This window comes from Rhinoderma darwinii, unplaced genomic scaffold, assembly GCF_050947455.1.
Source record: "Rhinoderma darwinii isolate aRhiDar2 unplaced genomic scaffold, aRhiDar2.hap1 Scaffold_449, whole genome shotgun sequence".
NCBI classification, from domain to species: Eukaryota; Metazoa; Chordata; class Amphibia; order Anura; family Rhinodermatidae; genus Rhinoderma; species Rhinoderma darwinii.
The window spans coordinates 76,831-95,182 of NW_027463928.1; the positions used below are offsets into that span (position 1 = coordinate 76,831).

General features: G+C 45.9%; 1 protein-coding gene across 1 annotated transcript in view; it reads left to right on the forward strand.

Annotated features, from left to right (window-relative positions):
• The window catches only part of LOC142716415 (follistatin-related protein 1-like), a 32,265-nt gene extending 14,272 nt beyond the window's left edge, over positions 1-17,993 (forward strand). Inside the window, exons 8-11 of the mRNA XM_075848693.1 lie at positions 7,146-7,258; positions 11,905-12,015; positions 12,839-12,900; positions 16,684-17,993. Coding sequence (XP_075704808.1) covers positions 7,146-7,258; positions 11,905-12,015; positions 12,839-12,900; positions 16,684-16,728 — 331 coding nt within the window. The 3' untranslated portion in view covers positions 16,729-17,993. The remainder of the gene's footprint in view (positions 1-7,145; positions 7,259-11,904; positions 12,016-12,838; positions 12,901-16,683) is intronic.
• The last annotated feature ends 359 nt before the right edge of the window (positions 17,994-18,352 follow it).

Here is an 18,352-nt window from a genome sequence, read left to right on the forward strand (position 1 = left end):
TCCCTGTCCTCCCGCAGGACCGCGCCAAGCACCATTACCGCAGTACATGGCGTCTTGGCGTCTGACCATTGACGACCCTGAATAGTAGTTACATCAGACTGTCCCCACACTGAGACCACACACTAATGAGGAGCCGCATGTGGCACAGGACCGGCGTCAGCACCCGCAAATGTAGGGCTGATGCCGGGGCCCACTGGAGCTGCCTGGCACCACTGCTCTGAATTAGCATTTTATGTATACACAGAACAATAGAAAAAACGACAAAGCGCTGCAATCTGACCCGCTGTGTTGTTTTTCCAATCACAGGCTGCACTACTGTCTATGGGAGGCAGAAACACTAATAGTGACCACAGGCTGCACTACTGTCTATGGGAGGCAGAAACACTAATAGTGACCACAGGCTGCACTACTGTCTATGGGAGGAAGAAACACTAATAGTGACCACAGGCTGCACTGCTGTCTATGGGAGGAAGAAACACTAATAGTAACCACAGGCTGCACTACTGTCTATGGGAGGAAGAAACACTAATAGTGACCACAGGCTGCACTGCTGTCTATGGGAGGAAGAAACACTAATAGTGACCACAGGCTGCACTGCTGTCTATGGGAGGAAGAAACACTAATAGTGACCACAGGCTGCACTACTGTCTATGGGAGGCAGAAACACTAATAGTGACCACAGACTGCACTACTGTCTATGAGAGGTAGAAACACTAATAGTGACCACAGGCTGCACTACTGTCTATGGGAGGAAGAAACACTAATAGTGACCACAGGCTGCACTGCTGTCTATGAGAGGCAGAAACACTAATAGTGACCACAGGCTGCACTGCTGTCTATGGGAGGTAGAAACACTAATAGTGACCACAGGCTGCACTACTGTCTATGTGAGGAAGAAACACTAATAGTGACCACAGGCTGCACTACTGTCTATGGGAGGCAGAAACACTAATAGTGACCACAGGCTGCACTACTGTCTATGGGAGGAAGAAACACTAATAGTGACCACAGGCTGCACTACTGTATATGGGAGGAAGAAACACTAATGGTGACCACAGGCTGCACTACTGTCTATGGGAGGCAGAAACACTAATAGTGACCACAGGCTTCACTACTGTCTATGGGAGGCAGAAACACTAATAGTGACCACAGGCTTCACTACTGTCTATGGGAGGCAGAAACACTAATGGTGACCACAGGCTGCACTACTGTCTATGGGAGGCAGAAACACTAATAGTGACCACAGGCTGCACTGCTGTCTATGGGAGGTAGAATCACTAATAGTGACCACAGGCTGCAATACTGTCTAGGGGAGGCAGAAACACTAATAGTGACCACAGGCTGCACTACTGTCTATGGGAGGCAGAAACACTAATAGTGACCACAGGCTGCACTACTGTCTATGGGAGGTAGAAACACTAATAGTAACCACAGGCTGCAATACTGTCTATGGGAGGCAGAAACACTAATAGTGACCACAGGCTGCACTACTGTCTATGGGAGGCAGAAACACTAATAGTGACCACAGGCTGCACTACTGTCTATGGGAGGTAGAAACACTAATAGTGACCACAGGCTGCACTGCTGTCTATGGGAGGAAGAAACACTAATAGTGACCACAGACTGCACTACTGTCTATGGGAGGAAGAATTACTAATAGTGACCACAGACTGCACTACTGTCTATGAGAGGCAGAAACACTAATGGTGACCACAGGCTGCACTACTGTCTATGGGAGGCAGAAACACTAATAGTGACCACAGGCTGCACTACTGTCTATGGGAGGTAGAAACACTAATAGTAACCACAGGCTGCAATACTGTCTATGGGAGGCAGAAACACTAATAGTGACCACAGGCTGCACTACTGTCTATGGGAGGCAGAAACACTAATAGTGACCACAGGCTGCACTACTGTCTATGGGAGGTAGAAACACTAATAGTGACCACAGGCTGCACTACTGTCTATGGGAGGTAGAAACACTAATAGTGACCACAGGCTGCACTACTGTCTATGAGAGGCAGAAACACTAATAGTGACCACAGGCTGCACTGCTGTCTATGGGAGGCAGAAACACTAATAGTGACCACAGGCTGCACTGCTGTCTATGGCAGGTAGAAACACTAATAGTGACCACAGGCAGCTGCACTACTGTCTATGGGAGGCAGAAACTCTAATAGTGACCACAGGCTGCACTACTGTCTATGGGAGGCAGAAACTCTAATAGTGACCACAGGCTGCACTACTGTCTATGGGAGGAAGAAATACTAATAGTGACCACAGGCGGCACTACTGTCTATGAGAGGCAGAAACACTAATAGTGACCACAGACTGCACTACTGTCTATGAGAGGCAGAAACACTAATAGTGACCACAGGCTGCACTACTGTCTATGGGAGGGAGAAACACTAATAGTGACCACAGGCTGCACTACTGTCTATGAGAGGCAGAAACACTAATAGTGACCACAGACTGCACTACTGTCTATGAGAGGCAGAAACACTAATAGTGACCACAGACTGCACTACTGTCTATGAGAGGTAGAAACACTAATAGTGACCACAGGCTGCACTACTGTCTATGGGAGGAAGAAACACTAATAGTGACCACAGGCTGCACTACTGTCTATGAGAGGCAGAAACACTAATAGTGACCACAGGCTGCACTACTGTCTATGGGAGGCAGAAACACTAATAGTGACCACAGGCTGCACTACTGTCTATGGGAGGTTGAAACACTAATAGTGACCACAGGCTGCACTACTGTCTATGGGATGTAGAAACACTAATAGTGACCACAGGCTGCACTACTGTCTATGGGAGGAAGAAACACTAATAGTGACCACAGGCTGCACTACTGTCTATGGGAGGAAGAAACACTAATAGTGACCACAGGCTGCACTACTGTCTATGGGAGGCAGAAACACTAATAGTAACCACAGGCTGCAATACTGTCTATGGGAGGTAGAAATACTAATAGTGACCACAGGCTGCACTACTGTCTATGGGAGGAAGAAACACTAATAGTGACCACAGGCTGCACTACTGTCTATGAGAGGTAGAAACACTAATAGTGACCACAGGCTGCACTACTGTCTATGAGAGGTAGAAACACTAATAGTGACCACAGGCTGCACTACTGTCTATGAGAGGAAGAAACACTAATAGTGACCACAGGCTGCACTACTGTCTATGGGAGGAAGAAACACTAATAGTGACCACAGACTGCACTACTGTCTATGGGAGGAAGAAACACTAATAGTGACCACAGACTGCACTACTGTCTATGAGAGGTAGAAACACTAATAGTGACCACAGGCTGCACTACTGTCTATGGGAGGAAGAAACACTAATAGTGACCACAGGCTGCACTACTGTCTATGAGAGGCAGAAACACTAATAGTGACCACAGGCTGCACTACTGTCTATGGGAGGCAGAAACACTAATAGTGACCACAGGCTGCACTACTGTCTATGAGAGGTAGAAACACTAATAGTGACCACAGACTGCACTACTGTCTATGAGAGGTAGAAACACTAATAGTGACCACAGGCTGCACTACTGTCTATGGGAGGAAGAAACACTAATAGTGACCACAGGCTGCACTACTGTCTATGGGAGGAAGAAACACTAATAGTGACCACAGGCTGCACTACTGTCTATGAGAGGTAGAAACACTAATAGTGACCACAGACTGCACTACTGTCTGAGAGGTAGAAACACTAATAGTGACCACAGGCTGCACTACTGTCTATGGGAGGAAGAAACACTAATAGTGACCACAGGCTGCACTACTGTCTATGAGAGGCAGAAACACTAATAGTGACCACAGGCTGCACTACTGTCTATGGGAGGCAGAAACACTAATAGTGACCACAGGCTGCACTACTGTCTATGAGAGGTAGAAACACTAATAGTGACCACAGACTGCACTACTGTCTATGAGAGGTAGAAACACTAATAGTGACCACAGGCTGCACTACTGTCTATGGGAGGAAGAAACACTAATAGTGACCACAGGCTGCACTACTGTCTATGGGAGGAAGAAACACTAATAGTGACCACAGGCTGCACTACTGTCTATGAGAGGTAGAAACACTAATAGTGACCACAGACTGCACTACTGTCTGAGAGGTAGAAACACTAATAGTGACCACAGGCTGCACTACTGTCTATGGGAGGCAGAAACACTAATAGTGACCACAGGCTGCACTACTGTCTATGAGATTTTTCTGCCCTAATAACTTCAATAGTATTCTTCACAAGCATAATGTACTGTAATATATATATATATAATACCTATGAAAACATAGACAACAATACTAGAAGTGTAGATAACCATAGTACAAGTAAGTTAAGAATTTGTACTCGGCACACCTTGCTTGTGTTACAAAAATATATATTTTTATTATGGATGCCAGAGGCTGCATGTGCGACGTCGACGTTTCGGTCAGACAGACCTTCGTCGGGCACTGAGCCGTGCTGGGGACTGGATCGGTACAAAATATGATGCGTATATAGCGCTGCTGTGGTCAGTAACCGGCGGCTTACCGCTCTGTGTTGGCGCTCAACACAGAGCGGTAAGCCGCCGGTTACTGACCACAGCAGCGCTATATACGCATCATATTTTGTACCGATCCAGTCCCCAGCACGGCTCAGTGCCCGACGAAGGTCTGTCTGACCGAAACGTCGACGTCGCACATGCAGCCTCTGGCATCCATAATAAAAATATATATTTTTGTAACACAAGCAAGGTGTGCCGAGTACAAATTCTTAACCTACACCCGGGTTGGGACCCTACCTCGAGCACCCAAAGAAACCAGTGCCATCTGAACACAACCATACATAGTACAAGTAAAGCACTAACCAATACATAGACCATCACATACAATATAAAACAACACATAATAAAAATGTGGTAGTGACATCTAGGAGCAAGAAATATATCATATTAGACATCCATGGAATCAAACACTACAAGAATACCTCAATAGTTACCGGTATACTAAATGTGTACGCACTGGACACCGTGTCAGAGAGACTGATCCAAGATATAAAAAGTATATAAAGTCAGGATCAGATCCACGTCAAATACCAACCCATATTCTGCATGTCTGCCCCTAAACGAGTCACTCACAGACCACACCAAGACACCCCCGCCGTACGTTTCACCGTCAGGTTTTTCAAGGGGTAACAGTAAGTGAGGAGTCCTGAGTATATAGAGGAGGGAACGCGATCACATGCTCCAATCACAGGATGACATTCCTGCACATACAGGCGAAGTAAATGAACACTCAAGCACATGTGCCCAGAGTACCTGATTACTTCACCACGTGTGCACAGCAGAGGCGCGGCATCATCAGACACTGAAGCAATCATCGCCATGTTGGAAAAGGGCAAGATTGCCCAGACTATAATGTTAATGCCGTACTAGCATAATACCTAGAGAATCCTAGTGGAGAACTCTGACTGCTGTATATTCTCCCTGCAATTATATATATATATCGGCCACAGGTAGAAAAAAGAAGAAAAGTAAAAAAGTTAGTTTTTTTTGAAAAGTTACTTAAAACAATGGCGCAAAAACACAATTTTTGTCCATAAACATCAGAAAACTGTAAATAACATAATCATAGCCGGTCTCCCCGTAACCAGAACAGCCCATACAATACAGTGAACTTATCAGTTATGATAATCGGTAAATTGCGAAAATAAAAATGGTGCATTTGTTTTTTTTTCTGAATTGAAGCCATAATAACTTAAACACTTACTTAAAGGAGTTGTCCACGAACAGACAACTGATGACCTATCCACACGCTAGGTCATCGGTATATGATTGGTGCGGGTCCGAAGCCGAGACCCCGCACCTATCAGCTGCTGCAGCTTCCTCCGGGCACCGGACGTCCATGCCGGAAGCAGATGGCGCCGGTCACAGAATAGCGGTTGAGCTGCAGTGCACGGAGCCAACTGCTTCCTGCTCCAACTACTGTGTACCCTCCATAACATCTGGCGCCCGGAGGCAGTCGGAGCAGCTGATCGGTGCGGGGTCTGTGTATCGGACCCGCACCGATCATATACTGATGACCTATCCTGTGGATAATTAATCAGCTGCCCGGTCATGGAAAACCACTATAGGTGTAAGCAAAATGGAGCCTAGAAAAACGACAGTCCGCAAATTACAAAACCAGATCTCATGCAGCTGCGCCCATGTAAAAATAAGAAGTAATCGTTGTTATGGCTGTAAATGTGAGGAGGTCAAACCAAAAAATGAGCCATCTGACCAGTGCAGCGGCCACATATTCAGGCAGTAATAGGGTTCAATTGAAATCTTTGTGGCATGCGGCGGCATCTCTTCTTATTATTATTATTTTGGGTGTTTTTTGTTTTGTTAAAATGTCAAGAAAATATATTTGTAACTTTTACCAACAAAAAAAACCGCAATAATAAAGCAGCAAAAACAATGACAAAAAGTCACTGGCGCCGTTCTAGATGTTTGGTATATTGGGTGGATGACAGAAGATGAGGCATAAGGGGGTTTATGTAAGACACTGTAGGGGGTACAATATTACTGTAATGACGGAGAAGTGAGCCCTAATCTACCCGCCACTCAGTCCCTGCCTACTCGCACGGCCCGTCCTAGGCGACGGCGTACAACTGGGCGACGGTCCCTACGCTCAATAAGTGCACGACAGACAACACAAGACAAGGGTACACAGAAGCTAAGAGAAATGGGGCAGTTACCCACGGCAACACCGTGAGCAACAGGAGTAGTGAATGAGCCGAGTCAAACCAGGAGTGCACGAGGTACAAATCGCAGAGCAGGAGAGTAGTCAGTAAAGCCAGGGTCAATTTGAATCAGAGGTCAATAGTAACAGCAGGAACAGCAGAGCCAGGAAACAAGAGAGAATCACAGGCAAAGACAAGAAGCAAATGCAGGTATACATAGACCGAGGGTGGGGCTGTGATAGGTTCTCCCACTCCTCAGCCTACCAGCCTGAGTGGTAGATGATCGAGTCACTCTAGCAGACCTAGGATCAGGTGCAGACTGATTAACCACGGGCGTCGACACAGAAGCTGTGTCTGGCAGAACCTTTACAATTACATGACAGAATAGATAATAACCTGGGTGGTTTGTCCTTTATTCTCAGAGGTCTGTGTGTGGAGGCCCTGATCGAGCTGTCAGACGAGAACGCCGACTGGAAACTGAGCTTCAATGAGTTCCTGAAGTGTCTGAACCCCACATATAACCCCCCAGAGAAAAGTAAGTGGAACCCCGTATATTCTCCCTGTGACTGCTGTATATACTCCCTGTGACCGCTGTATATACTCCCTGTGACCGCTGTATATTCTCCCTGTGACCGCTGTATATTCTCCCTGTGACCGCTGTATACTCTCCCTGTGACCGCTATATACTCTCCCTGTGACCGCTGTATACTCTCCCTGTGACCGCTGTATACTCTCCCTGTGACCGCTGTATATTCTCCCTGTGACCGCTGTATACTCTCCCTGTGACCGCTGTATATTCTCCCTGTGACCGCTGTATATTCTCCCTGTGACCGCTGTATATTCTCCCTGTGACCGCTGTATATTCTCCCTGTGACCGCTGTATATTCTCCCTGTGACCGCTGTATATTCTCCCTGTGACCGCTGTATATTCCCCCTGTGACCGCTGTATATTCTCCCTGTGACCGCTTTATATTCTCCCTGTGACCGCTGTATATTCTCCCTGTGACCGCTGTATATTCTCCCTGTGACCGCTGTATATTCTCCCTGTGACCGCTGTATATTCTCCCTGTGACCGCTGTATATTCTCCCTGTGACCGCTGTATATTCTCCCCGTGACCGCTGTATATTCTCCCCGTGACCGCTGTATACTCTCCCCGTGACCGCTGTATACTCTCCCTGTGACCGCTGTATATTCTCCCTGTGACCGCTGTATATTCTCCCTGTGACCGCTGTATATTCTCCCTGTGACCGCTGTATATTCTCCCTGTGACCGCTGTATATTCTCCCTGTGACCGCTGTATATTCTCCCTGTGACCGCTGTATATTCTCCCTGTGACCGCTGTATATTCTCCCTGTGACCGCTGTATATTCTCCCTGTGACCGCTGTATATTCTCCCTGTGACCGCTGTATATTCTCCCTGTGACCGCTGTATATTCTCCCTGTGACCGCTGTATATTCTCCCCGTGACCGCTGTATATTCTCCCCGTGACCGCTGTATATTCTCCCCGTGACCGCTGTATATTCTCCCCGTGACCGCTGTATATTCTCCCCGTGACCGCTGTATATTCTCCCCGTGACCGCTGTATATTCTCCCTGTGACCGCTGTATATTCTCCCTGTGACCGCTGTATATTCTCCCTGTGACCGCTGTATATTCTCCCTGTGACCGCTGTATACTCTCCCTGTGACCGCTGTATACTCTCCCTGTGACCGCTGTATACTCTCCCCGTGACCGCTGTATATTCTCCCCGTGACCGCTGTATATTCTCCCCGTGACCGCTGTATATTCTCCCTGTGACCGCTGTATATTCTCCCTGTGACCGCTGTATATTCTCCCTGTGACCGCTGTATATTCTCCCTGTGACCGCTGTATACTCTCCCTGTGACCGCTGTATATTCTCCCTGTGACCGCTGTATATTCTCCCTGTGACCGCTGTATACTCTCCCTGTGACCGCTGTATACTCTCCCTGTGACCGCTGTATATTCTCCCCGTGACCGCTGTATATTCTCCCCGTGACCGCTGTATATACTCCCCGTGACCGCTGTATATTCTCCCTGTGACCGCTGTATACTCTCCCTGTGACTGCTGTATATTCTCCCTGTGACCGCTGTATATTCTCCCTGTGACCGCTGTATATTCTCCCTGTGACCGCTGTATACTCTCCCCGTGACCGCTGTATATTCTCCCCGTGACCGCTGTATACTCTCCCTGTGACCGCTGTATATTCTCCCCGTGACCGCTGTATATTCTCCCCGTGACCGCTGTATATTCTCCCCGTGACCGCTGTATATTCTCCCCGTGACCGCTGTATACTCTCCCCGTGACCGCTGTATACTCTCCCCGTGATCGCTGTATATTCTCCCCGTGACCGCTGTATACTCTCCCCGTGACCGCTGTATACTCTCCCCGTGACCGCTGTATACTCTCCCCGTGACCGCTGTATACTCTCCCCGTGACCGCTGTATACTCTCCCCGTGACCGCTGTATACTCTCCCCGTGACCGCTGTATACTCTCCCCGTGACCGCCGTATACTCTCCCCGTGACCGCTGTATACTCTCCCCGTGACCGCTGTATACTCTCCCCGTGACCGCTGTATACTCTCCCCGTGACCGCTGTATACTCTCCCCGTGACCGCTGTATACTCTCCCCGTGACCGCTGTATACTCTCCCCGTGACCGCTGTATACTCTCCCCGTGACCGCTGTATACTCTCCCCGTGACCGCTGTATACTCTCCCCGTGACCGCTGTATATTCTCCCCGTGACCGCTGTATACTCTCCCCGTGACCGCTGTATACTCTCCCCGTGACCGCTGTATACTCTCCCCGTGACCGCTGTATACTCTCCCCGTGACCGCTGTATACTCCTCCTGTGACCGCTGTATACTCTCCCCGTGACCGCTGTATATTCTCCCCGTGACCGCTGTATACTCTCCCCGTGACCGCTGTATACTCTCCCCGTGACCGCTGTATACTCTCCCCGTGACCGCTGTATACTCTCCCCGTGACCGCTGTATACTCCTCCTGTGACCGCTGTATACTCTCCCTGTGACCGCTGTATACTCTCCCTGTGACCGCTGTATATTCTCCCTGTGACCGCTGTATACTCTCCCTGTGACCGTTGTATACTCTCCCTGTGACCGCTGTATATTCTCCCCGTGACCGCTGTATATTCTCCCCGTGACCGCTGTATATTCTCCCCGTGACCGCTGTATATACTCCCTGTGACCGCTGTATATTCTCCCTGTGACCGCTGTATATTCTCCCTGTGACCGCTGTATACTCTCCCTGTGACCGCTGTATATTCTCCCTGTGACCGCTGTATATTCTCCCTGTGACCGCTGTATATTCTCCCTGTGACCGCTGTATATTCTCCCTGTGACCGCTGTATATTCTCCCTGTGACCGCTGTATACTCTCCCCGTGACCGCTGTATATTCTCCCTGTGACCGCTGTATACTCTCCCTGTGACCGCTGTATATTCTCCCTGTGACCGCTGTATATTCTCCCCGTGACCGCTGTATATTCTCCCCGTGACCGCTGTATATTCTCCCCGTGACCGCTGTATACTCTCCCCGTGACCGCTGTATACTCTCCCCGTGATCGCTGTATATTCTCCCCGTGACCGCTGTATATTCTCCCCGTGACCGCTGTATACTCTCCCCGTGACCGCTGTATACTCTCCCCGTGACCGCTGTATACTCTCCCCGTGACCGCTGTATACTCTCCCCGTGACCGCTGTATACTCTCCCCGTGACCGCTGTATACTCTCCCCGTGACCGCTGTATACTCTCCCCGTGACCGCTGTATACTCTCCCCGTGACCGTTGTATACTCTCCCCGTGACCGCTGTATACTCTCCCCGTGACCGCTGTATACTCTCCCTGTGACCGCTGTATACTCTCCCTGTGACCGCTGTATACTCTCCCTGTGACCGCTGTATACTCTCCCTGTGACCGTTGTATACTCTCCCTGTGACCGCTGTATATTCTCCCCGTGACCGCTGTATATTCTCCCCGTGACCGCTGTATATTCTCCCCGTGACCGCTGTATATTCTCCCCGTGACCGCTGTATATTCTCCCCGTGACCGCTGTATATTCTCCCTGTGACCGCTGTATATTCTCCCTGTGACCGCTGTATACTCTCCCTGTGACCGCTGTATACTCTCCCTGTGACCGCTGTATATTCTCCCTGTGACCGCTGTATATTCTCCCTGTGACCGCTGTATATTCTCCCTGTGACCGCTGTATATTCTCCCTGTGACCGCTGTATATTCTCCCTGTGACCGCTGTATACTCTCCCCGTGACCGCTGTATATTCTCCCTGTGACCGCTGTATACTCTCCCTGTGACCGCTGTATATTCTCCCCGTGACCGCTGTATACTCTCCCCGTGACCGCTGTATACTCTCCCCGTGACCGCTGTATACTCTCCCCGTGACCGCTGTATACTCTCCCCGTGACCGCTGTATACTCTCCCCGTGACCGCTGTATACTCTCCCCGTGACCGCTGTATACTCTCCCTGTGACCGCTGTATACTCTCCCTGTGACCGCTGTATACTCTCCCCGTGACCGCTGTATACTCTCCCCGTGACCGCTGTATACTCTCCCCGTGACCGCTGTATACTCTCCCCGTGACCGCTGTATACTCTCCCCGTGACCGCTGTATACTCTCCCCGTGACCGCTGTATACTCTCCCTGTGACCGCTGTATACTCTCCCTGTGACCGCTGTATACTCTCCCTGTGACCGCTGTATACTCTCCCCGTGACCGCTGTATACTCTCCCCGTGACCGCTGTATACTCTCCCCGTGACCGCTGTATATTCTCCCTGTGACCGCTGTATATTCTCCCCGTGACCGCTGTATACTCTCCCCGTGACCGCTGTATACTCTCCCCGTGACCGCTGTATACTCTCCCCGTGACCGCTGTATACTCTCCCCGTGACCGCTGTATACTCTCCCCGTGACCGCTGTATATTCTCCCCGTGACCGCTGTATACTCTCCCCGTGACCGCTGTATATTCTCCCTGTGACCGCTGTATACTCTCCCCGTGACCGCTGTATACTCTCCCCGTGACCGCTGTATACTCTCCCCGTGACCGCTGTATACTCTCCCCGTGACCGCTGTATACTCCTCCTGTGACCGCTGTATATTCACGCTCTGACTATTTCTGCTCTACAGAATGCGCCCTTGAAGACGAGACTTACGAGGACGGAGCAGAGACTCAGGTTCAGTGTAATCGCTGCGTCTGCGCCTGTGGGAACTGGGTTTGCACCGCCATGTCATGTGAAGGTAAAGGACAGTGAGATAATATATAATGTAACGCTGCAGTCATATCTGGAGGTACGCGGCACTTCTCCCCGCGGTCGCTGTAGTCTGGGTAGTCCGGCGGCTGCAGTCGTTCTCCTGCCCCCCCTGACTGGCTCTATGTGGCGGCAGATCAGGGGGGGCAGTTGTGTTGATTTGTTAGAACGTCACACGACACCCCTGATCTGCACTAGAGATAAATTCTGCTTTAAGGATCTGTCACCTCCGGACGACTATTTTACTAAATTCTGGAGCATCTTTTCTTAGAACTGTATGTTGCGCCGTTCCTCTGTTATTCCTCCTAGAATTTTTTTAAAATATATTGACAACTGGGTGTTGTCCTTCCCCTTGTCCAAGTTGCGTGTCCCTAGATACTGAGTCTGACACTGACCAATCAGTGCTCATAATCTCAGACTGTATAGGGACACCCCCCCAACTGATAACACCCAGCTGTCAATGTATTCATAAATGTCAGGAGGAACAACAGAGGAACAGATATGCTCCAGAATTGTTCTCATGGGTAATTTAGGTATGTACTAATCCTGACATGCCAGGAGAGGTGACTGGTTCTCTGTAAAGGGGTTGTTTTCTTTTAGGGGGGCACGTCCATGTAATACGCGGGGGTGATCTGTCCAGTGTTGTGCACTATGGGGTGCTACATTGACACTGGAAGGTTTGAATGTGTGAGATTCTGACAATCTACAGTGACACGGCTTTAGAGCCCCCTTCCTGGCACTGATGTGATTTATGGAGGGTAGAAGTTCCTGATTAGCGGCCGCTCCACTAATAAATTACTGACTGTTTCCAGGAAAAGACGGCCAAGCAGAGGGAGATATGAACCGATACGTGGACGAGCTAAGGAAGCACCAGGTACGCAGCCACAACTGCTGATCTATATACCAGGCTTTGCAGCTCATGTATATACTGATTGATCCTCCCTGATATATATATATACTGACTGATCCTCCCTGATATATATACTGACTGATCCTCCCTGATATATATACTGACCGATCCTTCCTTATATATATATATAAATCTACTGACCCTCCCTGATATATATATATATATACTGACCGATCCTCCCTGATATATATATATATATATACTGACTGATCCTCCCTGATATATATATATACTGACTGATCCTCCCTGATATATATATATATATACTGACTGATCCTCCCTGATATATATACTGACTGATCCTTCCTTATATATATATATAAATCTACTGACCCTCCCTGATATATATATATATATACTGACCGATCCTCCCTGATATATATATATATATATACTGACTGATCCTCCCTGATATATATATATACTGACTGATCCTCCCTGATATATATATATATATACTGACCGATCCTCCCTGATATATATACTGACTGATCCTCCCTGATATATATACTGACTGATCCTCCCTGATATATATATATATATACTGACCGATCCTCCCTGATATATATATATATATACTGACTGATCCTCCCTGATATATATATATATACTGACTGATCCTCCCTGATATATATACTGACTGATCCTCCCTGATATATATATATATATACTGACCGATCCTCCCTGATATATATATATATATACTGACTGATCCTCCCTGATATATATATATATACTGACTGATCCTCCCTGATATATATATATATATACTGACCGATCCTCCCTGATATATATATATATATACTGACTGATCCTCCCTGATATATATATATATATACTGACCGATCCTCCCTGATATATATATATATATACTGACTGATCCTCCCTGATATATATATATATACTGACTGATCCTCCCTGATATATATACTGACTGATCCTCCCTGATATATATACTGACCGATCCTCCCTGATATATATATACTGACTGATCCTCCCTGATATATATATATATACTGACTGATCCTCCCTGATATATATATATATATATACTGACCGATCCTCCCTGATATATATATATATATATATACTGACTGATCCTCCCTGATATATATACTGACCGATCCTTCCTTATATATATATATAAATCTACTGACCCTCCCTGATATATATATATATACTGACCGATCCTCCCTGATATATATATATATATACTGACTGATCCTCCCTGATATATATATATATACTGACTGATCCTCCCTGATATATATATATACTGACTGATCCTCCCTGATATATATACTGACTGATCCTCCCTGATATATATACTGACCGATCCTCCCTGATATATATACTGACTGATCCTCCCTGATATATATACTGACCGATCCTTCCTTATATATATATAAATCTACTGACCCTCCCTGATACATATATATATACTGACCGATCCTCCCTGATATATATATATATATACTGACTGATCCTCCCTGATATATATATACTGACTGATCCTCCCTGATATATATATACTGACTGATCCTCCCTGATATATATATATACTGACTGATCCTCCCTGATATTATTATATATATATATATACTGACTGATCCTCCCTGATATATATATATATATACTGACTGATCCTCCCTGATATATATATATACTGACTGATCCTCCCTGATATATATATATATACTGACTGATCCTCCCTGATATATATATATACTGACTGATCCTCCCTGATATTATTATATATATATATATACTGACTGATCCTCCCTGATATATATATATATACTGACTGATCCTCCCTGATATATATATACTGACCGATCCTCCCTGATATATATATATACTGACTGATCCTCCCTGATATATATACTGACTGATCCTCCCTGATATATATATATATACTGACCGATCCTCCCTGATATATATATATATACTGACCGATCCTCCCTGATATATATACACTGACCGATCCTCCCTGATATATATATATATATATATACTGACTGATCCTCCCTGATATATATATATATACTGACCGATCCTCCCTGATATATATATATATATACTGACCGATCCTCCCTGATATATATATATATACTGACTGATCCTCCCTGATATATATATACTGACCGATCCTCCCTGATATATATATATACTGACCGATCCTCCCTGATATATATACTGACTGATCCTCCCTGATATATATATATATACTGACTGATCCTCCCTGATATATATATATATATACTGACTGATCCTCCCTGATATATATATATATATATTCTGACTGATCCTCCCTGATATATATATATATACTGACCGATCCTCCCTGATATATATATATATATATATACTGACTGATCCTCCCTGATATATATATATATATATATATATATATACTGACTGATCCTCCCTGATATATATATATATATATACTGACTGATCCTCCCTGATATATATATATATATATATACTGACTGATCCTCCCTGATATATATATATACTGACTGATCCTCCCTGATATATATATATATATATATACTGACTGATCCTCCCTGATATATATATATATATATATATATATACTGACTGATCCTCCCTGATATATATATATATATACTGACTGATCCTCCCTGATATATATATATACTGACTGATCCTCCCTGATATATATATATATACTGACTGATCCTCCCTGATATATATATATATATATATATACTGACTGATCCTCCCTGATATATATATATATATATATATATATATACTGACTGATCCTCCCTGATATATATATATATATACTGACTGATCCTCCCTGATATATATATATATATACTGACTGATCCTCCCTGATATATATATATATATACTGACCGATCCTCCCTGATATATATATATATATACTGACTGATCCTCCCTGATATATATATATATACTGACTGATCCTCCCTGATATATATATATATATATACTGACTGATCCTCCCTGATATATATATATACTGACTGATCCTCCCTGATATATATATATATACTGACTGATCCTCCCTGATATATATATATATATATATATACTGACTGATCCTCCCTGATATATATATATATATATATATATATATATACTGACTGATCCTCCCTGATATATATATATATACTGACTGATCCTCCCTGATATATATATATATACTGACTGATCCTCCCTGATATATATATATATACTGACTGATCCTCCCTGATATATATATATATATACTGACTGATCCTCCCTGATATATATATATACTGACTGATCCTCCCTGATATATATATATATACTGACTGATCCTCCCTGATATATATATATATATATATATATATATATATATATATACTGACTGATCCTCCCTGATATATATATATATATATATATATATATATATACTGACTGATCCTCCCTGATATATATATACTGACCCTCCCTGATATATATACTGACCGATCCTCCCTGATATATATATATATACTGACCGATCCTCCCTGATATATATATACTGACCGATCCTCCCTGATATATATATATATACTGACTGATCCTCCCTGATATTATTATATATATATATATACTGACTGATCCTCCCTGATATTATTATATATATACTGACTGATCCTCCCTGATATTATTATATATATATATATACACTGACCGATCCTCCCTGATATTTAGATCTCTTACCTTTTCTATTCTTTCTTACAGGAGACAGTTGAGAAATCCAAGCCGGTCAGCAGCAAGGACATCTGAGGTGGAGAAGACCCCCCTCCGCTCGGCCTGCCGCCCCCTCTTCCATTTCTTAGTCTATAGGGACGGGCCGGAGAATCTGTTCTTCGCTTTTATCAATGAGAAATAAAATGAAACCTTTTGTAGGTCATAGGGCAAACACAAACGGAGGGTCAGGGCTGTGGATATGACCCCCACCAAAAAACCGCCACTTCACGATTCCCGAACCGTCCCTGATATGAGAGGCAGTAAAGCGCTCAGCGATCCCGCCGCGACTCCAGCAACATGGCGGCTGCTGTTCTTATTATTTGCTCCATCGTCTCGCTGCAGGAATATTCCGGCTGCTGAGCGCCTTATTGCCGTGTCCCTCCTATAGTATTACTGTATCCACGTGCCCGTAGGAGGAGTATATATATAGGCGGAGTATATAGACAGCAGGTTTACAAGGCGGGATGGTACGAGGGTCCGGGTGGTCTGTGCCATGTGCGTGGACTGGGTGACGTTCTTTCCTGAGCGCCTCTTTGGCGCAGTGCGATGGTTCTGGGTGCGTTTAGAAATACTCTGACCAAGCCGAGTGCTGACATTTTACCAAAGACCCCGATACCTGGAGCCGACCCCCGCAGCGCCGCCCACAACGCCCGGTTAACCCCTTGCTCCTCAGAACGTTTCCGGTCCGCACATCGCCAGGATGAACCACCCGCCGTTGGCCTCCCCCTTTAAGGTGCTATGATTTGTGGGACCTGCGTCCAGACTGTATTTTATGTTCTGTGTTATTGATATTTAGGTTGATCTTGTAGCCGTAGCGACACTCCCCCTGTATTGTTCCGCGCTTTGGGCGTCACGCAGCCGTTATTTTGAGATCGCGGAGTCTTCGCTCAGCTTCCGTCATCGTGCAATCATATACCCGCCCCTGGTGGGGGAGGGCAGATCTATTGTTTAGGGGTGTGGGGGGTCACTGTAATCCGGAGGGCTCCTTTATCGTCCTGAAATGGTTCATAGCGGTGAAGGGGTTAAGGATCTCTTACCAGCGACCAATCACGGTTCACATTTTAGATGAAATCACCAGTAGAAGCCCCCATCCCCCGTGACGCCCCCTGCAGGACCAGTGCACTCATATATAGATAATCATTGTATTCACTGCCTGCGTCGCCACGTCTGAGCGCCGCGCTGCCCGCCGCGGTTCCGTGTGCCAGGCGCTGCCTTTTTTGCATATACTTCACCCCGTATTTGTTTTTATATTGGTATTTTTTTATTCTTTAACAACCAAATAAAAAAACTAGTAAAAGATCCGCGTGTGTCGCTATTCTTTTCAATCATCATTGCAAGGAGTCAGGGGATCCAGCAGCACAGAGTATTTTAGGAGAACAGTGTGCTGATCTTGTGGGTGGACACACAATGGCAATTACAAAGTGGAAGCAGCAGGGTCCCCCATCAGCACAGAGTATTTCAGGAGAGTGTTCTGATCATGGGGATGAGTGTTACATAGTGGAAACAGCAGGGTTCTCTAGCAGCACAGAGTATTTCAGGAGAGTTCTGATCTTGGGGGTGAGAGTAGTGGAAGCAGCAGGGTTTCCTAACAGCACAGAGTATTTCAGGACAGTGTTCTGATCTTGGGGGTGAGTTGCATAGTGGAAGCAGCAGGGTTCTT